This window comes from Coccinella septempunctata, chromosome 4 (assembly GCF_907165205.1).
Source record: "Coccinella septempunctata chromosome 4, icCocSept1.1, whole genome shotgun sequence".
Classification (NCBI taxonomy): domain Eukaryota; kingdom Metazoa; phylum Arthropoda; class Insecta; order Coleoptera; family Coccinellidae; genus Coccinella; species Coccinella septempunctata.
In genome coordinates, this window is record NC_058192.1 from 2,119,393 (window position 1) to 2,146,408 (window position 27,016).

The 27,016-nt window shown below is 37.5% G+C and overlaps 4 protein-coding genes across 6 annotated transcripts; 2 read left to right on the top strand and 2 right to left on the bottom strand.

Moving 5' to 3' along the window:
* Positions 1-210: 210 nt before the first annotated feature.
* On the top strand, positions 211-6,691 carry LOC123310752. Its single transcript, XM_044894394.1, has 16 exons — positions 211-465; positions 1,335-1,532; positions 1,613-1,798; positions 1,862-2,247; positions 2,303-2,371; positions 2,463-2,634; positions 2,714-2,887; positions 2,950-3,108; positions 3,549-3,941; positions 4,016-4,213; positions 4,331-4,516; positions 4,830-5,206; positions 5,290-5,358; positions 5,415-5,577; positions 5,908-6,081; positions 6,339-6,691. Exons 1-16 carry the CDS (start codon positions 321-323, stop codon positions 6,509-6,511), a joined length of 3,222 nt encoding a protein of 1,073 aa, XP_044750329.1. The 5' UTR covers positions 211-320; the 3' UTR covers positions 6,512-6,691.
* Positions 6,692-6,839: 148 nt separating this feature from the next.
* On the top strand, positions 6,840-15,809 carry LOC123312364 (titin homolog). Of its 2 annotated transcripts, XM_044896750.1 has the most exons (10): positions 6,976-7,162; positions 7,627-7,726; positions 7,876-11,644; positions 12,675-12,764; positions 12,889-13,146; positions 13,217-13,483; positions 13,542-13,877; positions 14,615-14,736; positions 14,801-14,885; positions 15,631-15,809. In XM_044896750.1, the coding sequence occupies exons 1-10, from the start codon at positions 7,158-7,160 to the stop codon at positions 15,693-15,695; spliced, it is 5,097 nt and encodes a 1,698-aa protein (XP_044752685.1). In that variant the 5' UTR covers positions 6,976-7,157; the 3' UTR covers positions 15,696-15,809. The 2 variants fall into 2 exon arrangements, with proteins under 2 accessions (XP_044752686.1, XP_044752685.1); XM_044896751.1 differs by lacking the exons at positions 13,542-13,877; positions 14,615-14,736; positions 14,801-14,885; positions 15,631-15,809 and having other exon boundaries at positions 6,840-7,162; positions 13,204-13,373.
* A 244-nt stretch (positions 15,810-16,053) lies between these two features.
* LOC123312366 (golgin subfamily A member 6-like protein 22) lies at positions 16,054-21,048 on the bottom strand. 2 transcript variants are annotated; one of them, XM_044896753.1, is made up of 13 exons: positions 20,886-21,048; positions 20,607-20,758; positions 20,400-20,436; positions 20,272-20,350; positions 20,189-20,213; positions 19,949-20,132; positions 19,768-19,824; positions 19,529-19,718; positions 19,393-19,476; positions 19,061-19,321; positions 18,773-18,966; positions 18,237-18,292; positions 16,054-16,314 (listed from the first exon to the last, which is right to left on the bottom strand). In XM_044896753.1, the coding sequence occupies exons 1-13, from the start codon at positions 20,985-20,987 to the stop codon at positions 16,149-16,151; spliced, it is 1,587 nt and encodes a 528-aa protein (XP_044752688.1). In that variant the 5' UTR covers positions 20,988-21,048; the 3' UTR covers positions 16,054-16,148. The 2 variants fall into 2 exon arrangements, with proteins under 2 accessions (XP_044752688.1, XP_044752687.1); XM_044896752.1 differs by lacking the exon at positions 18,237-18,292 and adding an exon at positions 18,342-18,529 and having other exon boundaries at positions 20,886-21,047.
* Positions 21,049-21,451: 403 nt separating this feature from the next.
* Positions 21,452-26,097, bottom strand: LOC123312213 (putative mediator of RNA polymerase II transcription subunit 29). Its single transcript, XM_044896522.1, has 2 exons — positions 24,944-26,097; positions 21,452-23,319 (listed from the first exon to the last, which is right to left on the bottom strand). Exons 1-2 carry the CDS (start codon positions 25,521-25,523, stop codon positions 21,674-21,676), a joined length of 2,226 nt encoding a protein of 741 aa, XP_044752457.1. The 5' UTR covers positions 25,524-26,097; the 3' UTR covers positions 21,452-21,673.
* Between the last annotated feature and the right edge of the window lie 919 nt (positions 26,098-27,016).

Here is a 27,016-nt window from a genome sequence, read left to right on the forward strand (position 1 = left end):
CATTATTTATGCCTATGTTTCATCGGAAAATTATGATAATTTTCGTGTAACTGCCAAGGCTGAAGAACAAACTGAGTATCCGAAAGAATATTGTCCACAATGTCCACTAGTTTGCATTCCAGATCGGTAGAAGAATTCCTGATTCGCAACGCAGTAGGTTGACCTTGGCTAGAATTGACTCCCAGTATTTGAGATTGATAAATATTTTTAATTTCATGATCCATCAGTCTCTGCCTTGCACGCAATGCAAAAACGTTCGTAACTCTGTGATATTAAATAAACTTGTGTAGGGAAAAAGTGCGGGAATCCTACTAGCAAGTATGATTCTAGAGGCTTTGATAGTTTTGCTCCTCGGCTGCTGCTGGTACTGGTATACTGGATCTGCCAAGTACAGGATAGGCAATTTTCCTTCTCCACCTGCATATTTCCTGCTCGGGCATGCTCCTTATGTTAACTCGGCGGACAGTAAGTGAAAGTTTGTATTAGCATGGCTTTGACTCGGATTACATCTTTTTTAAAACACCAACTATTGAAGTTTGATCCACATTTTCTTTAATTTTTTGAAGAATCTGACAAAAGTGGTAGACTAGTTGGCCATCAATAAGGCATACACCTGTTTTTGTGAAAAAAATATAGGTACCTATCTCTAAAAGGATTATTTGGTACCTATGTTGTAAATTTCACTTAGTACCTCTGGCACATATGAAACCTAGGCTCATTTTTGCAGATACAGGTCGAAATTAGATGAAAAATTTTCAATAAATACAAGAATTGAAAGCACGCTTGTTTTTTCTACGGGTACCTACCCTTCAATGATGGTACAATATCAGGATGATATAATATCCATTATCCTTTTTCGTTTCGTGCTTTACAACAAGGTGAACAGAGAAAAATCCAATACAATTTATTTTAAAACAACCACTACAGCTTCTGTTATCTGATGAGAATTCAATTTTTAATTAATTCAGCTTGGATGAACTTGAACTCACAAGGAAAATTTATTGACAAATTCGTAGATACTCCTAACAATCCAGATTTTTATCAGTATGATTCAATCAAGCAGGTGCTTCTCTCAATAATTATTACTTTTCAACAGCTATTAATAGTTACAAATTCAGATAATAATGTAAAAAATACCCAGCAATTTGAGTGGTTTCCTATCATTCTCCACTTATATCTACTCATTATTCAATTAAATCGACATTAATTTGTCAAATCCCATTGTTACAATTGTTGGGGGAAATAGAATCATTCCAATTCAATACAGTCTAGCATCCCTCTTGTTTTTTTTTGCCAGAATGTGGATCAAGAGACAGAAAACGATTGTTTTTCAGAGGTGTTACCATACGTCGAAAAATATCTCTCGAAATTCGATGGAGTCATGAAGATCCATGTTGGAACAGAGGTTCTGCTCTGCATTTCCAACTATAAATACGTTGAGTGGATCATATCCAGCACCACAATGATAACGAAGTCCTTCCAATACAAATTCTTCGAAGAGTGGCTTGGCAGAGCTTTGCTCATCACATCAGGTATATTTCAAGCGACTGTAAAAAGCTTAAATTATGGAATAGGGGAGTTGTATAGGAAAATTTATCGTCATTAATTTAAGGACCCTACTGGAGATCACATAGGAAGATATTAACGCCAGCGTTTCACTTCAAAAGGATAGAGAATCTCATAAGCGTTTGTCAAAACGCCGGAAATATTCTAGTGCAACAAATGTCCAAGAATCTGGATAAGGGAAGCTTCGACGTCTACCCTATAATCTCCAACTTCTCATTGGATGTTGTATGTGGTCAGTAAAATTTCAAATAATGTCTTCTGACAGATTATTGTTGGATTATTCCCATTTTTTTAGAAAGTTCCATGGCAACGTCGATCAACGCTCAAGAAAACAAATCAGAATATCGCCGATCCATCAAGTTCTTGTGCGAAATTATATTAAAGAGGGCCTTCGATGCCTTCTACATACACGATCTCTTGTTTTTGTTACATCCCGAATATAAGACTTACAAGAAATCGATCGAAAATATTCACGAGTTCGACGAGTCGGTGATAAAGCAAAGGAGAAAACTTCTGGAGAATTCGCAAACGAACGAAAAAGACGAGGAAGATGCTGAGAATGTTTACGGCGAGAAAAAGAGAACTCCATTTCTGGACATTCTTCTACGGGCTAGAGATGAGAACGGGTATCCTTTAAGCGATAAAGATATAAGAGACGAAGTTGATGGAATCATGTTTGCTGTAAATTAACTGAATTCTTTATCACTAAAAACTTACCCTTCGTTTACTTTTTTAGGGTTTTGAGACCACTGCTTCAGCTGTCAGCTTCATTCTGTATAATTTATCTGTTCATCCCGATGTACAGGTGGGCCAAAATAGAATAGAATATTTATTCATCAGTAGGATGAAAAGTGGCAACATCTATTTCATAGTTTATTCTAAACTTCTGCTTGTAGGAAAGAGTGTACAATGAACAGAAGGAAATATTCTCGAAAAAATCAACGTCTGAAATCACCTATGCTGATCTGAACGACATGAAGTATTTGGAAATGGTCATCAAAGAATCCTTGAGGTTGTACTCCCCAATACCTTTCGTTGCAAGAAAATTGGTGGAAGATACACACTTTGGTGAGTGGTCTTTTCAATCCAAACTACTTTAAAGTAGTTCAGTCGTAGATAATCATGAAAACCCTTCATGAATTTTCAGATGGAAAACTCATTCCGAAGAATACGACTGTGACAATCTTCTTGCATCATCTCCATCGAAATCCTGAGGTATTCCCCGAGCCTGATAAATTCGATCCTACACGATTTGATGCCAATTCTAAAATTCCAAATTATGCCTTCTTACCTTTCAGCGCGGGTCTGAGAAATTGCATAGGTGAGTCGAATTACAGCTATTATGCCGTGGAATTTTCTACAGCAAATTCATTCTGATTGCAGGACAAAAATTCGCCATGTTTGAGATCAAAGTGGCAGTAACGCAACTGGTGAAGCATTTCCAGTTTCTTCCTGCTGACAATTACAAACCGGAAATTATTGCGGAAATATCCCTGAAATCATCCAACGGAATATGTGTGAAACTCATAAAACGAGAAGAGTGAATAAACATAAACTAAGCATTAGGTGTAAAAAAGTGGTAACCTTGAAGATTGAAGAGATACACTTTGTAACTTGATTATTTGTGTTCGGTACCCATGCATTTAAGTGATGTACAATGTTCAGGCTGAATAAAATTGGTTAAATATAATTAGTACTCTGATTTTCACACTTTTTACATTGTCCTGTCCCCCTATAAATGACGAAAAAAAAATGGTGTGTTGTGAAGAAAATTCTGGTCATTTTATGAAACCTTTGAATGCTCATATCACGATATTTGACTATGATAGTTTGATTAAATAATTGCACTCTAAATGTGGCCACAAAAACCTTATAATTTGAAAAACATACCTGACTGGAAGAAATGAGCAACACCGTCTACTTTATATTCTATTGTAAACAAAAACTAGAATAACAAATTACGAGGAAATCTAAGGCGTAAATGATGATAATGATACGAAATGAAATGCATATTATAAAAAAATGGAAAATATCTGAAGAAGATCAACCAGAATTACTTTTAATCCGCTTTCATCTCTTCTTCTTGAGTTCACTGACTTCATTTATAGCGTTATTCCCCCAAAACGAGCATGCTAATTGGACTGAGAAATTCAAGGTGGTCCTTGAAATTTTCATTTCCCTTTTGCATCATTTCTTGATCAGTCATAACTGGAGTAAGTTCGATCGAGATATGATTGCAGAAATTTTCGTATCACTTTTACTAGTTCTCTTATGTTTGCTCTATACCAGATCTTCGAGATACAGAATCGGGAATTTCGATCAACCTCCATCGAAATTTTTGATAGGGAATGCCCTAGATGTGGCTTCATCGAAAAGTGAGTATTTTTTTAAGCCTTGATGGAATTACTTCTTTTCGAGTTTCTTCACATGTGAAATCATTGTTTTTCAGAGATTCTTCCATTTTTACATGAATATGCTTTTAAGTTCAACGGTCTATTCAAGTGTTTCATAGGAATTGACGCTTTCCTAGTTGCTTCGAATTATGAATTCATTGAATGGATAATGAAAAGCAACAAAATAATATCAAAACCAGAGCGATTCTTCGTTTTGGAAGAGTGGTTAGGCGATGGACTGCTTACCTCAACAGGTATCGACTTTTTGGATTATTTGTGAAACTTTAACTTTTAAAAGGCAATGGGTTAAATTGGCCCCAATTGGTAAGCTTTTCGTTAATGAAGCATCTTTTACTTCACTTGAATTATAGGTTCTCACTGGAGGGAACACAGGAAGATTGTAAGTCCTGCCTTCCATTTCAAAATGATAGAGGATTTTATACGCGTTTGCAACCGTAAAACTGACATCTTGCTGCGGAAGCTAGATGAAAAATTAGATGAAGACCCTTGTGATCTTTATGACACACTGACCAACTTCACCTTGAGTACAATTGTAGGTAAGGTCGAATTAACTTTTTTTTATTATAAAGGTACCTGAATCACTTACAATTTCACTTTCAAAAGTTTCGTAGCAAATAATGAATAATTTCGGAGCAGTTTGAATTCTCTAATGAGAATTGAGTATTCAATTTCTCCTTGTTTTCTTTTACTGATAATGGCATTTCGTCCGAATCCGAGATGGAGTTCTTCAGCTATAAAGCAGATAATATTTACCAATTTTTTTCATCGGTCAACCTTAATTTTTATGCGAATAGGCAAAACATAGGTAGGTATATGGAAGGTTTTTAGAAAGGCAACCCTTTATTTCAGAAAGTTCGATGAAGATTTCTATCGACGCAGAGGAGGCTAAATCAGGGTTTCTCGAAGCAATCAAAATTGTAGCAGAAATATCGATAGAAAGAATGATCAACGGCTTTTACACTTCTAATATTGGATTCTTGTTTCACCCGAAACGAAAGGCTTTTCAAAAATCGCTTCAAATCGTTAGGGACTTCAATAGATCGGTGATCAAAAAGAGGAAAGACAAGTTGGACAGGTCCGAAGTGTTGGTTGATCCTAATGATAATGTTTATAGACGAAAGAAGGGAACTCCCTTTTTGGACTTGCTTCTCACAACCGTTCAAGGAAATGGTCAGCCTTTTTCAGACAAAGATATCATGGATGAGGTTAACACAGTCGTGCTGGCAGTATGTATACTATTGTATACTGATAATGAAAATAAAACGAGTCCACTAATTGGACAACTCTGTACTGATACGTTTTTTTTCAGGGCTATGATTCAGTTTCATCTGCTATTTCCTTCATTCTTTATAACATAGCCAATAACCCTAATATACAGGTATTAGTTTCTTGTTTTTCATCAGTTATAATGTTTCACAATTTGTTTTTCCTCAGACACAAGCATTTGAAGAACAAACTGAATTCTGTTCAGGTGAAGAAATTACAAGTTCCGAGCTGAGTTCAATGAAATACCTAGATATGGTTGTAAAAGAGTCCTTGAGACTATATACCCCTATTCCTTTCATTGCGAGAAAAGTAGAAGAAGATGTTTATTACGGTAAGGAAAATTACGAAGATTTGGTACTGTTGAGACTATAGCTCACATCATTAACCACTGTTCGAATAATCATCCAATTTTACAAGTAACTAAGTAACTATAAGTCGAAGATCATAGAGTAAAGCAACTCTCAGAATGTTTGCAATGGAAAAAATTGGACTTGTGGATCGTTTATTTCCTTAAAAAGCAATGCTAAGACGAAACTTACAGCACTACGAAATAAAATAGAGTTAAATTTCAAAAAAACCATTACAACGTTTGAAATTCTGTGAAAAAGAGCTTAAAACAATTATTCCAGTAAAATAACGGTTTGTTTTGAAATATTTCTAGATGGTAAACTAATCCCAGAGGGCACAACCATTATAATTGTCATGTACAGCCTTCATCGCAATCCCGAATGGTTCCCGGAGCCTGAAAAGTTCAATCCCGAACGTTTCGACTCAAATTCCAAGATTCCCCCATTTGCTTACATCCCCTTCAGTGCCGGACCAAGAAACTGTATAGGTATGATATAATAACCACATATAAGGAGAATTTCATGATTACTACATAATTGGAAATATTTCACCTACAGAATTCTGAGCTCGAAAGATTGAAATCAATCCTAAATCATTGCCTTCTGGGTTCCATTGAATGTCTGTCTTCATATTTCGAGTTCAGGTTTCTAGAGTAGAATGAGTTTCAATAATTTGTAATGAAACAGCCTGTATATATGGAAACAAAATTTCTTCATGTTCGATAATTGAAACTCCCCTCTTCAGGACAGAAATTTGCCATGGCTGAAGTTAAAATAGCAGTTGCAAAAATTCTGAGGACATACGAGCTTCTACCTGCGCGGAATTTTAAGCCCCAGCTCTATTCCGCATTGACTTTGAGATCAGAGAATGGAGTGTGTGTGAAACTGAAGCGAAGAAATCCTTCAGTTACCAGATAAAGTTTCAAGAAGAATCTTATATGTCGAAAAACGATATAGTTTAGTCTTAAACTGAAGCAGTAAAATATTAAAATTCATTTCATTAAAATGATATGGAAGGTTTGTGGGTGTCAACTGGGCTGTGCTAGGGTTATTTGGGTATTTATAAGAATTTGAATAAAGATATAATAGAGCAAATTAGTTGGAATTATTATTACTTTTGTCGTATTGAGCAAAGATTATGTGAATCTTTGGTAATACTCTAGTTATAGAAATTGACGCCAGATTACGTAACTATCGGTGTCCGATACCTAACGAATGCGGGGTTTGGTATTACGAATAAAATATCATAATGTTTCATTAGATTCATACCTCCAGTAGAAGAATATGTATTAATTTCTTATATATTATAATAAAAAACCCAGATATCTTGTGATTTTTCCATTTTCTATGTTGAGATTTCTGTGTCTTTAAAAAACTGCTGTCAACAAAGCTGTCAAATTCAAAATGTTTGACGGTTAGACTGTTTGCGTTTATGTACTAAAGTTTTAAATATATTGACGCTAAACATTCAATTTTGAGATATAGTTGTTATTAAATAATTTTGTTTAGGAAGAATTATTCGCAGGACTTTTTGGAACTGTATAAATGTAATATAAAGCATATAATGGAGTGAGTAACCTCTTCAAATCCTAATATTCAATTTTTCCATTTTCACACTCAGAATTTTCCCTTTCATATCAAATAGGGTTTGAAGACAGTCGATAGGTCAAGATTCAATTGATACTGCTGTAAGAAAAGATTTGAATATTCATTAAAGTTCGTAAGCTATGAATTTGAAATGGCTTGCTATCAAAACAAACATACCTACTCAAATCTATAATGATGAGAAAGAAGGATTCGAAGATCATAGTCTGATGACTTTTGTGTTAATTTGGGACTCCAAATTTCCACATAGAAGGAATCTAAAATTTTCTTTGAATAGTTCAAGAATATTTATTATTAGTACCTATTGCATAATCTACAAAAGTACTACTAAAAATACTACTTCTACAAACTGTATTATGTAGATCATTTTCCTTCTTCTTAGTAATAGATGATTTATCAATGTCAAATGACTTTGATTTTACTTTCAGAAGAAATGTTAACTGCAGTGTAGGGACAGAATCTTCAGAATCTGAAGTTGGGGAAACTACAAACAGTCCCAATTTCACAGCACTTCTGAATAAAGCAAGGGTAAGGAATATTTATCATTTAGGTGATATCTGGAATGAAATTTCTTTCATTGGATGATCCAATAATCAAACTGCTATGTTGTGTCAATAAGATATATAAATTGTGTACTTATTGCTGAGAGAAATTGATTTCAGTTTTTCTTATTTCAGGAGAATATATGTGGTGCCAAAAATTTACACAACATAGTAGATTCGGTGGCAAATGATATTAAAACAAATTATAGAAAATCGATTGTAAAGAGAGCAGTTCATCCGGTTCTGGTTTGTAGTACCCCCTTCTCCACTCAAAAAACAAAAAATGAAGATTCTTTTTCGAATTTCTCTACCTTATCAGGATTATCTGATCAGCCAAAAAATGAAAAACTTCCTAGTAACAAAGAGAAGAAGAGAAGAGAAGATATCAATATTGAAATTGGAAAGCCCGATATTTCCATCAAGAACCAGGAAACAAAACCAGAAATCGTCGATCCAGATGAATTCATTGAAATTTCTGATCAAGAACAAACTCTAACTGAAAACAATGTGGAAGAGGAGTTGAAAAAAAATTGTTCAGATAAAATTGAATCTGCCACATCCAATGTTGATATCAGCAGTAATAAGGAAGAAACAAAGAAAAATAAGAAGGATGATAGTAAAATTATTATTGTCAAGGAGAAAAGTATAGATAGAACAAGTAGAAAGAAGACCAGATCTCCTTCTGAAGTGAAAAAATCTTGCATTGAGTACGATTATGTTACCGAGGACTCAGAGGAAGAATCTGAAACAGTTCTTGAAAGAAGAAAAAGGAGGGAGAAGTTTTCAGCTGCGTTTTCCAATCACAAAAACAGGATGGTGAAAGTTCATAAGGGAAGGTCATTATCCAGGAAAAGTAAAAAATATGTGATAATTACTGAGAGTTCTGAAGATGATAGGAAACAACGAAGGAAGCATTCTGTTAAAAACCGAGAAGGAAGAGTGATAAGAGTGCCACTCAGTGAATCTGATGTGGAAGTAAAAAGAATCCGAAAACAAAGGGGCATTTCGAGATCTTCTCGTTACAAATACCACGTAGTTGATACAGATACTTCTATTTCCTCGGAACACTCTGAAAGTGACTCGTCTTCCTATTATGAGAGTAAAAAGCAGTATCTGAAACACAAAAGTGAAAAAAAGGCAAAAATTAGGGATAAAAGTAGATTGCATAGACCCCAGTTCTCTCAAAACGTTAGAAGGGAATATTCTCGTGGGAGAAGAGAGACGAAATTCCTTGCAGTCGACGATAATCATTATCGGGACAAAAGCAAGCGATTGTCTAGAAAGGATACTTTCAATCTGCAGAGCAAAACTAACAGGAAAAAGGAAAAATTTAGAGATATTGCACATGACATTTCTTCGTCTACGATAGAATCTACAAAAACGACAAAAGTTGTAGATTTACTATCCGAAATTCGTAATTTACTGACGGTTCAAAAAAAGGAAGATTCAAAAGGTAAGAACATCGTTCCGGAGATTACAAATGTAGCAAACCATGATACAATCGACAATATGAATAGAAAGGAGATGGATTTTCCTGTTGAGGCAAAAAAGGCAGATATGAGTACTAATCAAAATCTGAAAAAAACTAAGAGTGATGATGCTGACGCTAGCAATAAGATAGACATTAATACTAATGAAAATGTGGTAAAAACTAAAAAAACGCATAATTCCGACATTGTCAATAAGGCACACGTTAAAACTAATGAAAATCTGAATAAAATCAAAGGAGATGACACTGATGTGATCAGTAGGACACATATTACTACTAACGAAAATGTGAAAAAAGCTAAAAGGGACAATGCCGACATCATCAATAAGACACACATAAATACTGATGAAAATCTTAAAAAAGTTAAAAGAGATAATGTCGACATGATCACTAAGAGGCTCGTTAAAACTGGTGAAAATTTGAATAAAATTAAAGGAGACGATGCTGGTGTGATCAATGAGACACACGTTAATGATGAGCCGAATCAAAATGAATTAGAACCTCCACTAACACCTTTGCTTCTGAAGCTGAATAAGGTCATTAAAGATGAAGACTTGCAATTTTACAGAGTCCGTATGGATCTGTTACGAGAACACAACAACAAGACAAAGAGAAAACTTTTGAGGAAAATAGCGAGACAACCAAATTCCTTCGAATACAATAAAAAGGCGAAGATTTCGCTTTTTCGCAATAACAAGCGTTGTAAAAAAAAGAAATATGTTTGTAGAAAAAAACTCGACGACGTTCTGGCTTCCCTATCGAAAAATAGCGCAAAGAAAAATAGGAGAACGAATACTATTGGTGTGCAGACGTCTCTGATTAAAACGCTGGAGGATTCACAACCGAACGTCCGAGTAACTCGGTCGAAGGATTCACCTAAATCGGCGGAGCCTAACGCGGTGGAGCATAAAAAAAATTCCCCACTCGTGAAATCGCCCTCCGAGAAAAATTACCTGGAGAAACTTAGGGCGGAGTATATCAGTGATTCTTTTGAAGTTTCCGTCGTCAGTACGGGGGCCCAATCTTGCGAACAGAACGTGATCATACTGCAGAATTTGACTGTTCAGAAAAAGCGAACAGAAGACGATGTGGTTTCTTCTGAAGACGGTGAAAAAGTGACAGGGGAGTTGTTGACGAAGAACAAACCGAGAATTCCGATACACTGGGCGCCATTGCCTTGCAACGTCGACGACAGTTCATCGGAAAATTTCAACGAGGATCTGGAATTAACACAGTCTGTTACCTCAACTGAATCAACTTATACTCCTGCTATAATAATGGGGAAGGATGCGATGAAACCTGCCAAAGTAGATAGAGCAGAGGATGCACTGGAATTTTCTAAAGGAAGATCGCCACAAGACAAATTAGGCAAAAAAGGTAAAGGTGGAAAGGAAAATCAGAAGCCACCTTCGAAAAAAGACGTCATCAACTCGCCCTCTAGTCAAAATTCGCCGATCGATAGAAAGAAAATGGCGAAAACCACAAGGAAAATTTCGCCAGCAAGTGAATCGGATGATGTGGTTCGGATCCAGCAAGAAACGACGGATAAAAACGAATTTTTAGCGAAGATGGATCTGTCACCGCATTCCGAAAAACACAGGGAGGTTCCGAACAAGTCCAAGAAAGAATTACGGTGTAAACTGAACTTCGAAGACACCGATACCGAGCCACTCGATATGGACAGCGGAATTAAAAGCGACGATTTGCCATCTCCCAGAAAAACGGCGATAGAAAGGAGGAAACAGCAGATTGCACAAGGACGTGGCGTCGGAACGGATAAAAAAGTTGTGTCTCCTCATTTCGTCAAACCTTCCAAAGTTCCGGTGAGAAGCAAGAAAAAATTGCCATGCACTAAATTGGAGCTCCAGGATAGCGATACTGAACTGCTCCATACGGACGCTGGAATAAAAAACGACGCGATGGAAGGGATGAAACGCACATCGCCAAGAAGAAAACCTGCTGAAACCAGGGCTAGTGTCTCTCCCGACGATTCTAGGGAACCTAAAAGCTTCGGAAGTAAACACAAACGTGATATCGCCGAAGAAAATGTTCAGGAAATGAATATGGATAGTGGAATTTCGAATGGCAGTAGCGTGCCACCTTCAAACAAAAAAGAACATAATTTACCTGAGATTTATGTCCAGACATCAGAAATTCAAGAAACAGAGGCTTCTTCGCGGAAGACGCCTCAAGAAAACAACATCTCTTCATCTGAAATTTCAGCCGACGTATCTGAAGAATACTTTGCGAAACCTGTGGGTGTCCCCAAAAAGAGTAAAAAGAAACCCAAGTCGCCTATTTCGAAAAAAGACGCGGTGGTTGAGAAACAAGAGAAAAAGAAAGCGACGAAGAAACAGCCGAGTGCAAGAGCGAAAAAAAATAAAGAAGCACCAGAGAAAAATGATTCGGAAGTAGGTGAGTAGCTTTATGCTTTATAGGCTTATGTCGAAGTCCATCGACTAAGTTTTTGTACATTTCACATAATTTCCAAAAAAAAAGGTTGGTTTTGTTTAAGTGCTTCATCTTAGTTCATTTCAATTTCGATGGAGTGCCATGGAGCCGTCCACTGGGTGTCCCAGAATGAATGCACTCTAAAAAAATTTATCCCTTGCAGAAATGTCTTTTTTTTCAAGACTACGATTTTTGCAACACCGAATTATACAGGGTGACTTTGTGACTCGTACGAATATTTTAACAGTAGATTCGTGGGTCCAAAGAAACACTTTTTTCTATACCATTTTTTCTGATTCAGCCCTGATAAAGAAATATAGCCATTTTAAATTTTAAATGTGCCACCCCTGGAGAAACAGAATTACCTTCAGAATCACTAGCTAAATTTGTGACACTACACATCTGTTGATCTTGAACAGAGTTGCATTCAGCCAAAGTACCCAATTTTCCGAATATCGCAGATATTTTTTATTTCTGAACATCAAATTACTCGAAAACGTTCAAATATTCATTAGATAGTGTCCAATTTGGTTTCAAGAGTTGGGTTCTTCGAAGTTTTGGTGTTTTTGTGGTACGTCATCATAGGATCATAGTGATGGTCATCATAGGAAAACTGAAAGACGTGGGTGAAATCTTGTGATCGGAAAAGATTCATCAAATAAATGAAAAACTATATTCCAAAATTCATTTCATTCGATGATACCGTTCGTGACAGAACTAAAAATAACATTTTTATGGTTTTTCAACATGTATCTTTAAAATCGACTCGATTCAAAAAAAATGTTGAAGGAAAGAAGGTTATTTTTTGACCTCAAGAATCTACTGTTAAAATTTTTGTACCAGTCGAAGATTCACCCTGTATATATTCTTTTGATATAGAGCCACATATTCCACGGCCAGAAGGTGTGCTAGGGCGTATTTACAACTTGTTTAGGCATTCATAATCTATGTTTTAATCTATAAAACTAATCTTCAATTTTGCAATTTTTTTCAGTCGTAAGGAGATCTAACAGAGAAAAGAAAGCTGTAGACCTCGATTTGTTCGCACGTATTATACAATATTCTGAGAAGGAAGTAAGAAAAAGTAAGATAATAATTTATCTGGATTCATATATTGAGACATACATAAACGTATTGAATAAGTTAAGAAATGAATACAGATATAGATGATATAAGTACATACCCATGACAATTGTGTCCTTTTCCAGATGCGGAATCGGCAGCAACCAGTTTGGTAAGTGAACAATCTAAAAATACATCAAAGTCGAGAAGCAATAAAAAAACAACTTCAGCAGCCGCCAAAAACGTAGAAAAAAAAGAGTCGGCATCGAGAAAAACGAGAGCGTCCAGACAGGCGGAAAACGCACTTATCAAATCTAAAACGGATAAAAGTAAGGGTACCACAGAAGAAATTCCCGATGAGGTGGAGGCTCAGGGCTCATCGGAAAACATTGAAATTCCCGTGGGTATGTATTTTTTTTTTGAATGGTTCCTCAAGTTTTTAGTTTCTTCTAAATTGACAGTCTTCTTCTGCAGCGCCTAGTTCATCAGAAAACATGTCGACGGATGGAATATCTCCAGTGGAAAGTGATACTGGAACCTCCAATAGATCAGACACGGAGTCGATGGAGAAAAAAAAGTCACCCCCCAAAAAAAGACGCACTAGTCATTCTAAGCCTCCAACGAAAAAGACGAAAAAAAAAACTGCGCCTACCAGAGTTTCGACCAGAAAGAAGCCTACGAAGAATGGCATCGAACGCAGAATTGAAACGTCAGATCACGAAACCATTGAGAACGACGAAAGTACGCGAATTTCTTTCGGTGTATTTTTGGTACGTTTAAATTGGACCTTTTTTTCCAGACACGACGTTGGTTGAGATCGATTCACAGGGCGAATCATCTATGAAAACATCGGATTCGACGGAAAAACCATCGAATGTTTCTGGGACTGCAACGGAAGCTACCTCGACCATTGGGGAAGTGACAAGTGCTGCGGAAATACCGGATGTGTCAGTTGAAGAAGATGGGTCCGTAAAAGCCGCAGTGAAAAGAAAGAAAGCCGACGCTGAAAGTAAGACGAACAAGAGGAGAAGGAAGCATGGGACAATGGAAATGCCCAGCGATGAGCTGCCGGCAGATCCTTCGAGCACGATCGAAATCGATATCGAGGCCCACAGAGAGGTTTGGCAAACCATAGGTATGTACATTTCATTCAAATCTGTGTGAGTCTTCGACTTGTATGAGTATTTTAACAGTGTGTTCTTGAGGTCAAAAGAAACACTTTTTTCCTATTCCATTTTTTCAGAATCGGCTCGGTTTGAAAGATACAGGCTGTTGAAAAACGATGAAAAATGTTATTTTTAGTTCTATCTCACAAACGGTTTTATCGAATTGAATGAATTTCTGAATACAGTTTTTCATTTATTTGATGAATTTTTTTAGATCACAAGATATCACCTACGACTTCCAGTTTTCTCATTATGACTGTTATGTACCATAAAAATACCAAAAATTCGAAGAACCCAACCCTTGAACCATATAACGGCGTATAATGCGCCGTTTTCGAGTAATTTGAAGTTCAAACATTGAAAAGTATGTGTGAAATTCGGAAAATTGGGTACTTTGGCTGAATTCAACTCTGTTTAATTGATCCACAGATCTGTGGTGTCATAGATTCAGCTATTTATTCTGAAGGGAATTTTGTTTCCTCAGGGGTGGCACAACTCTTTAACTTAAAATGGCTATATCTTTTTATCAGGGCCGAATTGGAAAAAATGTTGTAGGGAAAAAGTGTTTCTTTTGTCAAGAATCTTCTGTTCGAATATTTGTCAAAGACTCACCCTGTATACACTGCTCAACAATTCATAGGGAGGACTTGTATCTTCCTCTTATGGCTTTGTTCTCCGTGTTTGCCTCACACATCGATTTTTTCAGCTGCGGATGTGGATAGGATTGGGAAAGGAGTCTCGGGGACTTACAGATTGACAAGCGCTTGTGGATTTTTAGCTCTGGCTCCGAAAAACACCCAATCGTTTGTCAACAACGAGAACGAACAGGTGAAGTATAACATTTATGACCTGAAATTCATGAGTTAACTCTTATCTTCTCTCCACCATACAGATTTATTTCCGACTGGAAGGAACGTATAATTTGATATTGGGAAACGCCTTGGTGAAGAACCCGCCTATTTTCATCATACCCAAAGGTGAATACGAAATTTCTTTTATTCGTGCTTGTTTTGACTAACATTTATTTAATTCGTACAAAGTGAACTGCTACTCGGGAAAAATTGATCAGAAAGAGTTAACTGTATGATTTAATTCCTACTTTGCATCTTATTTAATCGATTATCTTGTTTTTTTGTCGTGGATCTAACGATATTCCATATCCAAGTATAAGGGGTGTCCCAGATTCGATGCCCATCTCAGAAATTAAAATAACCGGATGGCATGTTTTCGAACTCTCTGAGAAACAAAAAACGGGGAAATACCTTCTATTTTATAGGTATACAGAGTGAGTTACCAGAATATTCGTGAGGTCAAAACAAACAACTTTTAAAAATTTTTCATCATTCTCTGTTTCTCGAAAAATGAGCTTGGAAGAGTTTTGCTCTTACTCTTCTAGCCTCTGACATCGAATTGGGAACACCCAGTACAGAAATCTTGGAAAACACCATAGTTCAGGGCGCTCAAAATGAAATACCGAAAATCTAAAATCCTAGCACAGGAAGATATATAAGATTTGATAGTTTCAACAAAACCTTAGGAGGCCGTGTTTTTTCAAATGTAGTAAACCTATTTTTACCTATTCCTGACATATATTATCAGGATATATCGCCAATTTTTCGATCGAATTTCGCAGTTTGGAATTGATGCATGGGGTGAATGGCTTTAAATTTTAGTCGATATACCGATAAAGATCGGTTTCATAATAATAAAGTATTCTTACAGGTGTCCCAGCTGAATTGAGGAATACCGGTAAAAAACGTGTCTTATTTATGTATGCAATGAGGTGAACAGAATTTATTTCAAAGAAACATAGTTTTACATAATTTTTTGTTTGTTTTTATACCTTAGTATTTATTATCTATTGTTATACTGTCATTGCCAAATAAAACACATGTATAGTTTCCTGCTTTGCTCGCTTCTTGGTAAAAAGCGACGTGGGCAATACCTGATAACTACGAAATTCACCCTGCGAACCTAAATGCTTCTAAACGATGAGTTTTTGTAGTAAAAATTCATCTTTTAGTTGCCAATTGTCCCACAGCTCTGGTGGGTATCATATGGACAATAGCGGACGAAAAGTGTTTGCGGACGAAGCAAGTAAAATGCGATTCTCCGTCGAGGAAAATAACGTAAATAAAACAGGAATATTCACAACTATTTATTCGAAATTCACAAGAATCAACTGGTCAATTCGCAGGCGGAACGTAAAAAACCCAAAACTTGGGGAAATTTCACATCTTTCAGTTACCACCGGCCGTGTAGTAGTCCTGTTCTGCTAGAATCTTCTCCGATCTCAAACTGATCCCTCTCACCGGAGGTTCCATTCCATGGACCAAGCGGTAGACCTCCGACTGTTGCAGGTATCCCAAATTTTTCGGGGGCGGCGTGTACTTCAAGAAGTTGATTCTGTAACGAAATTCAAACCAGTTGATATTCATGATTCTATCAAAATAACAGTGCGAATAGACAAAATTATGGATTGGAAGAAGAGTTCTTTTCCTAACAAGACCTTGAAGACAGTATTTGTTATGACCTCTTTTTTCCTAGTTTTCTTTACACATTTCAGTTTCTAAAGTATCATTTTTATGCCTTAGTGCTTAAAAATTCACTTTCCAAACTGAAATGGGCGCTTCAAAGTGGGTAAAAACGTAGGGGAGTTGAAAAAAATCCTTTCTACACTCACTTTCAAAAGTCCTGCACCCCCTAATTATTAAGGCTATCTCAAACTTTGAAAAAGAAATGATACCCTCGGGTTCAAGGATAATGAAAGGCTTGTACAGAAATAAAATGAAATCAATTTCATTTCATAGAATTATGAAGTTGAAACAAAAAATACAAATTAGGAATCAAAAATTGCAAAAACAAAAATTAAATTTAAACGGAAAATTTAAAGTTAATTAATAAAAGAGCAAACTAATATGCAGTATTTGAGCCTCTGTTGCTCAGCAATGCATTCACTCGTCTAGGCATTCCAAAAATTAAATTATTGATTATTTCCTGCGGAATATTCATCCATTCCTCGGTAACAGCTACAATAAGTTCTTGTGAATTTCGTGGTGGATTATTTCGACGGAAAACGGCTCTGGAGACATGATCCAATATATGCACTATAGGATTTATGTCAGGAGACATCGCGGGCCATTCTAATCTGATAATGTTTTGGTTGTCCACGGCTTCTTGAACACCTCTAGTGCGATGTGGCCTGTCATTATCGTCCATAAGGATAAAGTGAGCCCCTAATTCATTACCCATGGGTATAATTACAGGATTTATGATATTTTCGAGGCAATATGCACCAGTCATCGTCCCGGATATGCGAATTAGTGGCGTTCTTCTTCCAAACATTATGCCTCCCCAAAACATTTCAGTGCCATCGCGAAAAGGAGCAACTTGAATAGCTCTCTCAGGTCTATTTCGACATCCTGGTTCCCTCCAAACTCTTAAGCGGTAGTCATCACTTACTAACCCAAACCGTGACTCATCTGTAAATAGCACATTCCTCCATTCTTCTAAATGCCAGTTTTGATGAGCTCGCGACCACTGCAGACGAGCGGTTCGGTGACGAACTGTTAATAAACGAACTCTTAGAGGCCTTTCGGACTGCAATCCTGATGTTAAAATTCTTCTACGAATTGTAGCACATGAAATTACACGGTTGTGGGCTTTTTGGAATTCCGACCTGAGTGTTGGTACCGTCACTGACCTATTTCTACGGGCGGATTGGACAATATACCGATCTTCTCGAATCGTGGTAACACGAGGACGACCATTTCGAGGTCTACTATGCACTCCACCAGTTTCCTCATAGCGCCTAATCGTTCTGCTAACCGTGCTTCGAATAATGTTTAGTCTATTGGCTATCTGATGGCGTGAGAGCCCTTCTTGCCAGAGAGCAATAATTCTAGTTCTGTCAAACTCAGACAACTCGTTTCTGGGCATATTACACAGTTTTTGAACTAACCGGTTCTTAAAACGAAAAACTACTGGTCCGCAGAAAGGCACACATTTGACAAAATCGATATTTAAACACAAGAAAATTTTTTGTTTCGTAATGTTATCGTTTTATTTGGTGGTCAACAAGTTTCTGTTGTTGTCAGTAACAATTTGTTGTGAATCTTGATTATTTTATCTCCACTACAGGGGGGGTGCAAAACTTTTGAAAGTGAGTGTATTTTGGAATTGAGGTAGGAAACATATGAAGCGATTTTTTAAGCTCTAGATTGATTCTTATTAATCTGGAAATCTTCTCAAAATGCTACGCCAGTTCTTGTGATTACTTATTCGTAATAATCGAGTAAAATCAGGTGAAATTCCTGACGAGAACCTACTTGTATACTTTTTTTGTGGCGTCGCACCATGGCCATTTTCTATTCCATTCGTCCACCTGTAAAGAAGATCGTGACATCAACCGAGCGAAATGATTCGATGCCTACCCTTTCGTTTTTCCGACGAGGACCTCGGAAAACGACTCGATCGTGTCGCAGATTTTCTCGTCGGTCATCTTGGGGTTTTTCACCTTCAGTACCACGTCGTCGGGATCTACCCATTTCCTGCCGCCGGGCAGGATGATCGGGCGTATCGTGCTCTTCTTTTTCCTCATTTCCTCCTCTTGCTGCACTTCCTAAACATAATAAGGTTGGACAAAATTTCGAAAAAAAAATTAACCCCTCTGAAAAGAATGTTATGGGGTCTTTGGAAACCCTTTTCTGTTAAAAAGATGTGTATACAGCTGTTTGTTATCCTGAAAATTTTACAACATCTAATTTGAGCTACGTTCTTCTCCCTAGTGGTGGAGAGTTCCTATATGTTTGTCGTTTGAACGAGGGGGATGTGCATCATTTTTATTAAGCAAAAACTATTTTACCAGTTGATGTTTTGCCTGCTTTTCCTCCTCGATGCGTTGTTGCTCTAGCTCTAAAGCTATACGTTCCTCGGCCTCCTCAAACGTTTCAGAAACTTCTTGCTCTTCGCAGATGTCAGAGAGGATGTCTGATTGTACGTCTTCCATTTCTGCTTTATCAGTAACGTCTGCTGCTGGATCCTCCTCAGGTTTTTCCCCTGTACGTTTCAGAGGAAGAAGACTTGAGGTTATAAACAATTCTCGAATTTCTCTTTAGTTTTCTGCATGATTCTTCTAAGTTCTTCGACTCACCTTCATCGGTTTTCTGTTCCTCCGTTTCCTCGCATTCTGCATCGTCGAAGTTTGTGGCGTTTTCGTTTTCTCTGTCTTCATTTGGTTCACTCTCGTCGGTTGCTTCGGAATTGTTTGTTTTTTCGCCAACTATATGCGCTAGTTGCTGGGTGACGACCGCTAGAGTTTCTTGAATTGAGGACGGTAGTTGAGCTAGTTCTTGTAGTTGTCTCTGGACTGCTGCCAGTTGTTCCTCTAACGACATTGCGTTTTCCGCTAGGTCTGCAAAAATTATGAGTTGGTGATGGTGCACAGATTTTCAAATACCATTCTTGGATTAAGAAAACACTTACGATTTTCAATAGTTACATCGGTTGAAATGTTCTCGCTTTCGGTGGATTCATACTGCACATAGTCCACATTTTCCTCTTCGTAACCTTCAAAAAAACTTCCTTTCAGTTCTCCAACAGACGGAGGATGAAAACTCACCTTGGTTATGATTGTACTGGTCAATATTCACCATCCCATATTGGTCTTCTTCTGCTTCTTCAACTGTTATCTCGGTTTCTTCTGTTACGTGCTTGTTTACGCTTATTTCTAACTCCATTGGTACTTCTTCTATTCTTTCAATAACCGTTTGTTCCTTTTCTTCTACTTTCTCTTCTTGTTGATGTATTTCCTATAAAATTGATGATCAGAGTGGCGAAATGTTTATATTTTGCTTGTACCTTCGGTTGAAACGTAGGTTTAGGTTGCTTTTTGATTATTACTCTATATTGATCTGCCTGAAAAAGAAATCTTCGAATGATTTAAAGTGCTTTTTGGATAAGGTGACTGACTTTCAGAGAAATATTTATTGTATTTTATTTGTTTTCACTTCAAGCACTAAAATGGTAGGCAACTTTTTACCTTTGGTATTGGAGGGGCTTGATTTTTTGGCCTTGGTTTTGGATTTTTGGGTTTCTGCAAGAAAGTCGTCCACTTTTTACCTTGATTTTGAGGTATTTGATATTTGTTGGAGTTGTCCTCTTTTTTTCTGTTAATATCACTTATATTTTTATTGTTCTCTATTATCATAGTCACACCAAATTCTCTGGAAGAAGAGATCGTTAGGAAATTTTTACGTAATATGTAAACGAACCTTCTTACTTTTGTAGACCGAGCTCTTCAAGTTCTAAAAAGAAAAATTTCGAAGAAAATTTTTATGAATAACTGGTTAACATTTCACTCACCGGTTTCTTCTTGTATAACTGTACTTTTGTTTACTGCCTGTCGTAAAATATTTGATATTTCTGAATTGTTTCCTTCTTCCTTAAAAAAATTGAGTTGTACCTTCATAAAAGAAGAAATATATACTCACGTTTAAAGATGCCAAAATCAAATTCTCTAAGTCCACCCTGCAAAACGGAAAAATTCAATTTCTGAAACCTACATATGGAGCTGTATGCAAAATATATTGGATAGGGTTCTTTAATATGAATTAACTGGATAGTTAGAGCCAAACCATGATTGCAAAATATAATTTTATCCTGTGAGAGCTTATTCGTGCTTACATAAATATCCTCACCTTCTTATAGTGAAGAGAAGTTCATCTTCTGCAGCTAGAATAACCTGATTGACCTCAGCGTGCGTTAGTCCAGAGGTAGGAACATTATTGACTCTTTCGAGAAGAACGTCCTCCTCTAATCCCGCCTGCTCAGCGACACTTCCTTCAACAACCTAAAGCAACGGTTTGCCAAAAATGAACAATGAAAATATTCAATCTGTCGCAGGCACAAAACTTGTGCCAGATGTAGTGCCCTTGACATTTTTCACCTTCATGATATGTCCCTTCATTCTTTCTCACCTTGGAGACTATAATGGGTAGATGGGAGTCCGATCCCCCTATCAATCGGAAACCCCATGGTACCCCCGGATGGGGTCTCTTGAGGAAAACCTCCGCGGTCATGTCTTAGTACTTTGCCAAAAGCGATTCTTACACACCGGGCACTTTTGCGATAACTGCCCCATTGAATAGCGACTGATTGACTCGAGCCTCTTGATATGCTAATTATTTATTATCGATCGATTTAGTCGCGGCACCACTGACATTATTAGATTGTTATTTTAATCTGTATGGACTCGATTGCTTGGCAAGCCTTCAATTTTGTTCGTCAGTAGACTACGTCGATTCGGACCTCAAATACTTGACAAGTGTTTTTTTGACACGTGTAATTACCCTTAGTTGAGGTGGAGGGAAGAATGCATTGAAGAAAATCATTACTGACCCATCACAACACAATTTTATTTCGATTTCCATGCATCAATTTGATCATTATCGCTTGATGTTTGGAAAATAGGCAGTGCTTCATTGAAAAAAAGCACTTTTTTGGCATACTACTAAATTTTCTGATGAAAAAAAAAATACGAATCTAAACAATAACTTTTATTCAATTCACCTACATCAGGAAAATATCCCGGATTTCGTCAAATTTCTGACATAATCACCTAAATAAATATACTATAAATTATTTCTCGTTGCATAAATTTCAGTCAGTATTGCCTTCAACTTCTGTAAAGTTGAAGCGGAGCAAATCTATCGAAGAAAATTTAAACATCGAGCTTAGAATAAATAAATAAATAAATTGTAAGTTTTTATCTTTCAAAAGCTACCATTATTTCAGCTTCACCTTCCTTTTTAGTCTTCTCGACTGGCTCTGAAACTTTCCTCTCAATTTTTTCTTCGTTAACCGGCTTCACAACATTCTGTTGGCTTGTTTGTCCACCGTTCTGGGACTGGTTGGACTGCAATATTCCTGTAGCCGCGCTCAAAGGGTTACCACCATTTTGGGTGCTGAGTTGGTTCAATCCGTTATTGAATTGATTGGTTAACGTCGATTGTATCTCGTTGGAGTTTTGGGGTTGGAGGTTCGAAGGAATTATCTGGTTTATTTGATTCACGTTCAACTGCTGATTTTGGGTGTCTACCAGGTTGATTGGATTACTGACGGATGCCGCAGGGTTCTGTACCTGGTTCGTCGAACTTTGGATCTGATTGATGATGTTGGTGGGGTTGGTCTGGATGTTCTGGATGGGGTTTTGGGAGTTCTGGTTCAACTGTTGTCCTATGACGGGAATCTGGTTCACGTCTAGAGTTGACACACCGCCCTGGGACCCTGAAGATTGTTGGCCGGTCTGTGGAAGATTACCGCCAAGTTGTTGTCCGATGTTTTGCGCTTGGGTGGCGAAGTTCTGAGGGTTTTGGAAAGCTTGGCTGATTTGTTGTCCGACAGCTTGTCCCTGTGATCCAGACCCATTGCCGTTGATTTGCTGCCCTATGTTTTGAGCTTGACTGGCGAAGTTTTGGGGGTTTTGGAAAGCTTGGCTGATTTGCTGTCCGATGTTACCCTGAGATCCCGAAGGAATGTTACCTCCAATTTGTTGTCCAACGTTTTGAGCCTGATTGGCGAAGTTCTGGGGGTTTTGGAAAGCTTCGCTGATCTGTTGTCCGATATTACCCTGAGAACCCGATGGAATGTTACCTCCAATTTGCTGTCCAACGTTTTGAGCCTGACTGGCGAAGTTTTGAGGATTTTGCAGTCCTCCAGCGATCTGTTGAAGTTGGTTGTTTTGCGAACCTTCGCTGTTTCCACCCACCTGTTGTCCTAAGTTCTGCGCGATGCTTTGGGGGTTTTGAAAACCTTGGGCGATCTGTTGTCCGGCGTTTTGGAACTGTTGGATGTTGTTTATATCCCCGCCTTGACCTGGGATCTGTATCTGTTGTAGCCCTTGATTGATTATATTGGGCGCTGATGTGGTACCTTGAGCTTGCGAAGTGCTGGATGCTTGGTTCTGGTTGAAGACGTTCTGGAAGACGTTCTCGAAGAAGTTCGAAGGTTTGTTTGTGGCTTCGTTGTCACCCGACGCCCCTGGTGGTTTGGTACTCTGTCCGAATACTTGACCTATAGCGTTGCTTATGTTGTTGATGATCGGGTTGCCGCTGGGTGCGGAAGTTGAAGATTCGCCTGTGTCGCCCTGTGTGTTCGGTTTCTCTGAAGATTGACTGAAGGTGTTGATGATGTTGTTGATGGCGCCTTGGAAGATGTTTGGAGGGTTGGTCACGCCGGTATCTTCTTGTCCAGGGTTGTTTCCCTGATTGTTGTTGAAGAGGTTACTGACTATGTTCTGGAAGAACCCAGGGGCTTGAGTGGATGTTGTAACGCCAGTGTCTCCTAGAACGGTGTTGCTGGTTGTGCTGCCTTGGTTGTTGCTTCCAATGTTACTGAATGCTTGGCTGATACCTGCGGGGAAAATTTGTACTTGTAATTCAATCAGGTTCAAGACTGCTCCAAGTAATGTTCGAAATACAATAATGGTTGAAGGTGTAAATGAGTTTTTTCAATTTTTCTTGGATTCTGATCGTTTCGAAATAGCTATACTCAAGAATTTTCGATTTATTTGGTGTTCTTTTACCTATATAACAATTATTCAACAATATTATGTTGTTTACTTTCGGAGGCACATAAAACCCTCGTTATTATTTGAATACTCAAAACGTAGAAAGATTAGGATCCCTATGATATATCACTTCCTATTCGATCATTTATAGCGTTGACCTCCAAATTGATTTTGATCCGTTACATCTTAATGATCGAACGTTGTCCTCTCAAATAATCTGGTCAAGAACAATATTTATCAAAAGACGAATCTTCTTACCGTTAGCCAGAACATGTTTCCGAGATTCAAAACCCGTCAAAACAATTTATACCTCGTGACTTCTTATCTTGATAACGGTCTAACATGTCGACTGAAATATGGAGCTTTTCAAAATGAAATTAATGGACCACCTTAATGGGTTCTTCGATTTTGACCGTTAACGGTAAAATTATTATTAGTCACGTTTGTTTTGGAACGTGAATAGGTGTATATCGAAGAATAGTTGATTAGGCGCGAGCAACGGAACATATATTACAATTTAAAAGAGATTTAGGATAGTGGGTCCAAAAGGATAACGTGAAAAATATCCTGGGGATATATAAACAAAACGGGATTTTTCAACGGAGTCTTCGATGAGCGGTATTTTGATACAGTTAAATGTTATTTTTGTGGAAATAGACTCGCATTTTCCCATAAATATATAATTTTTTTTTTTAATTTAAACATCCAACTTTTCGGGATTAAAAATCGCTGTATCTTAAAATTTGTCTTCTAAAATGCTGAAGCTCTGAGAGTTTCTGGAAAGTTTCACTTAACTCTTGCAGAATGGAGACAAAATGATCAAAAAATCATGGAATGCAATGCTAAGCAGTTGCTTAGCCTTATTGTACATACAGTTGTACATACATGTAGATATACAAGGTTATTTCTGAAAATATTGAAAAAACAATTCAGATGACTCCGAAACTGTCCAGTGGATTATGATCATAAACGAATTCGACCTGTGCATTTGGACCCTAAATTCAATGTGAAAATTTCAAATCCCTACCCTCTGTTTTTTGGAAGTTACAGTATTTTTACTGTAGGACAGATTTGAATTATATTGGAATTTCCTCATGAATTAATCTAACCCAACCGTTCACGAAGACAATTTCAAGACCAAAATCAGAAAATTACGAACAAATTGGCTGAATCATAACGCTGTAGTTCCTAGGAACAAGTTGAAGGATTTATATTCGAAAAATATTTAAAAAAAATTATGAAACTCTTTGAAATTTGTCAATTTCTAATTCTAGATAGGTTCATCCTTGGAAAAACAACAAAATATGTCTTCGCGAACTCCCAGTTCTGGCATAAAATGAAATCTTTCTTCAATAATAGCTATAATATGCCACTAGAATACTCTTCACTAGTGATTTATGAGTGTCATAATGCTCAACGAAACGCATATATTATGATAACGTTATTAATTATTAAATTTGTTCTTACTATTCGAAAAGTTGGTCCAGGCTTGCCCTAGGCCACCCTGATTCTGCTGCTGCTCATCCTCCTCGCCTCCGGGCTTGTTGTTGTTGTTACCACCGAAGGACTGGAACCATTGACCGGTAACCTGCGTCAATTCGGCGAAGAACCCACCCTGGTTCTGTCGGATGCCATTTTTCTCGTACTTCTTGAAGACCTCCTGTATCTTTTCGTTCAAACCGGCCCAATCCTCAGACGTGGGCTTCTTCTGGGTCGTCTTCAGGGAGAACCTATCGACTTGGTCTCTGAAATTGGCCAGTTTGTCCAAGAACACCGTTTTCGCCTTCAAGAACAAAGCTCCATCGTTGCCGTCCGATCCTTCGGGAAACGGTATGTGCTGGTCGGCCTCCTTTAGTTCCCTCCCAGACAGCTGGACCTTCTCGTCCAGGTTCCTGTTCTGCAGATATCTCACGTGGGATTTTTCGCGTGCGTTTTCTTCAATACCGACCGGGTCGACGTACACGACTTTAACGGGTATCCCTTTCGTGATACTGGCCGCTTCCAGCAAGAAAACCAGGCCGAGGATAAGGAAGCATTTCAACAACATCGTGACAGGACCAAAACTGAAGATGCTGGGTTCGTCCTCGTCGTTTTATAGTAAGGATCATCTTGTGAAGTTACCGTAAACGATGGTTTTCTTCAACCGGTTGTCTTACAAGAAGTGCAATCGGAGGTCAAGGACTCCATCTGGTCATCGGATGGGACTGTGAGAGTGCCAGATTCTCTGTTGTGCGTCTTGTCGCGTAGATTCACGCAGGAGGAAATATTTTCCTGGGGAAATTCCTCTGTAGATATCCCTCCACCTATTTCGTTCTGTAAAAGCTCACAATGAAGTCGAATTGTATTTCATCAATCCAGGCTCAAATAAATATTAATGGTTTGTTCTCATATGAATGAAATATATACTATTAATTTAGTCGAATAATTCAGCTATTCTCATGTTTTATGCCCATAGGAAATTATAGAATATACATCAGTTCATTGATACTCAATTACAGCAGGGATCATTTGATATGCTCCAGGGTTTCTGTGAAACCCCTCATCAAAATCCGATATTTTTACGATGGGGCTTGTTCTGCCTGAATGGGCAGTGTATAGGGGTGTGGTTAGCACTTTTTTGTGTTCTAGATTGAAGATGAATACGATAATGTCCGAATCACAAAGGTTGTTCCCATATGAATCGTGATAATGAACTTTTTGTGAAGAAACTTTGCTGGTACTAACTGCGATATTTCATGATTTTCTACCTGATTATATAATTCATGTTAAAGGTTCTTGATCCAACGTCAACCCTGGGAATATAATTTACGATATAGCTAAATGAATTTTTTGTTCGGTAGTGGAGCGCGGGTAAACACAAGTATAGCAGACGAAATTATTCGAAATTTTTTTATTTTTCGAACTATATCGACCCGGGTCATTTTTCTGACTAATTCGAGGTAGTAGATCACGAATATGCAATTAGATTTTTTTCTAGCATCAGTATTTTAATCACTTTTATTGAAAATATTCGAAAAAATTTATCATCTTTGAGAAGCTGTAGCAGCCAGAAAAAAGGCACTGGACATATGTTAATTTTTTTGGTGATAAATTAATCCTTTGAGAATGAAAAATTCCAACTTTCATTCAGCTACCGCAGACAGTTTAGATTTTATGATTTTTTCCGCGAAGGACCAAAATTTCGAATTTTCCATCGGCCATAACTTGAAAACTAATCTTTTCAGCAAAATTCTGTTTGCATATTCGTAATCTACGCCCTCGATTTAGTGAATACTTCAATTTTTGTGGAAATCGAGGAGGTCGAAAATTTTTCAAATTTTTCCATAATATGTATGGAAAAATACCGATTTTTTGAAAAATATTTTTGGTCTCCGATCAGAACCAAATTTATATTGTTCACAAATTAGAGGTCGTAGATCACGAATATGAAGTTAGATTCTTCCTAGGATCAGTTTTTTGTGAAAAAAATCACTTTTAGTGAAAAATTGCGAAAAAATTGGTCAACTTTGAGGAGCTGTACCATCCAGAAAAGAGGCACTG

Coding starts and splice junctions, on each gene's coding strand:
- LOC123312366 (XM_044896752.1), bottom strand. CDS start 20,987: ATGACCGCGGAGGTTTTCCTCAAGAGACCCCATCCGGGGGTACCATGG. Junction 20,133..20,188: donor GAAGAGCTCGGTCTACAAAA/GTAAGAAGGTTC, acceptor CTCTTCTTCCAG/AGAATTTGGTGTGACTATGA. Junction 16,315..18,341: donor CTCGTCGGAAAAACGAAAGG/GTAGGCATCGAA, acceptor ATTTCGTTACAG/AATCAACTTCTTGAAGTACA.
- LOC123310752 (XM_044894394.1), top strand. CDS start 321: ATGATTCTAGAGGCTTTGATAGTTTTGCTCCTCGGCTGCTGCTGGTAC. Junction 466..1,334: donor TTATGTTAACTCGGCGGACA/GTAAGTGAAAGT, acceptor ATTGTTTTTCAG/AGGTGTTACCATACGTCGAA. Junction 2,888..2,949: donor GGGTCTGAGAAATTGCATAG/GTGAGTCGAATT, acceptor TTCTGATTGCAG/GACAAAAATTCGCCATGTTT.
- LOC123312213 (XM_044896522.1), bottom strand. CDS start 25,523: ATGTTGTTGAAATGCTTCCTTATCCTCGGCCTGGTTTTCTTGCTGGAA. Junction 23,320..24,943: donor CTGGACCAACTTTTCGAATA/GTAAGAACAAAT, acceptor TTTTCCCCGCAG/GTATCAGCCAAGCATTCAGT.
- LOC123312364 (XM_044896750.1), top strand. Junction 12,765..12,888: donor TGAGAAGGAAGTAAGAAAAA/GTAAGATAATAA, acceptor GTCCTTTTCCAG/ATGCGGAATCGGCAGCAACC. Junction 14,886..15,630: donor TATTTTCATCATACCCAAAG/GTGAATACGAAA, acceptor GTATTCTTACAG/GTGTCCCAGCTGAATTGAGG.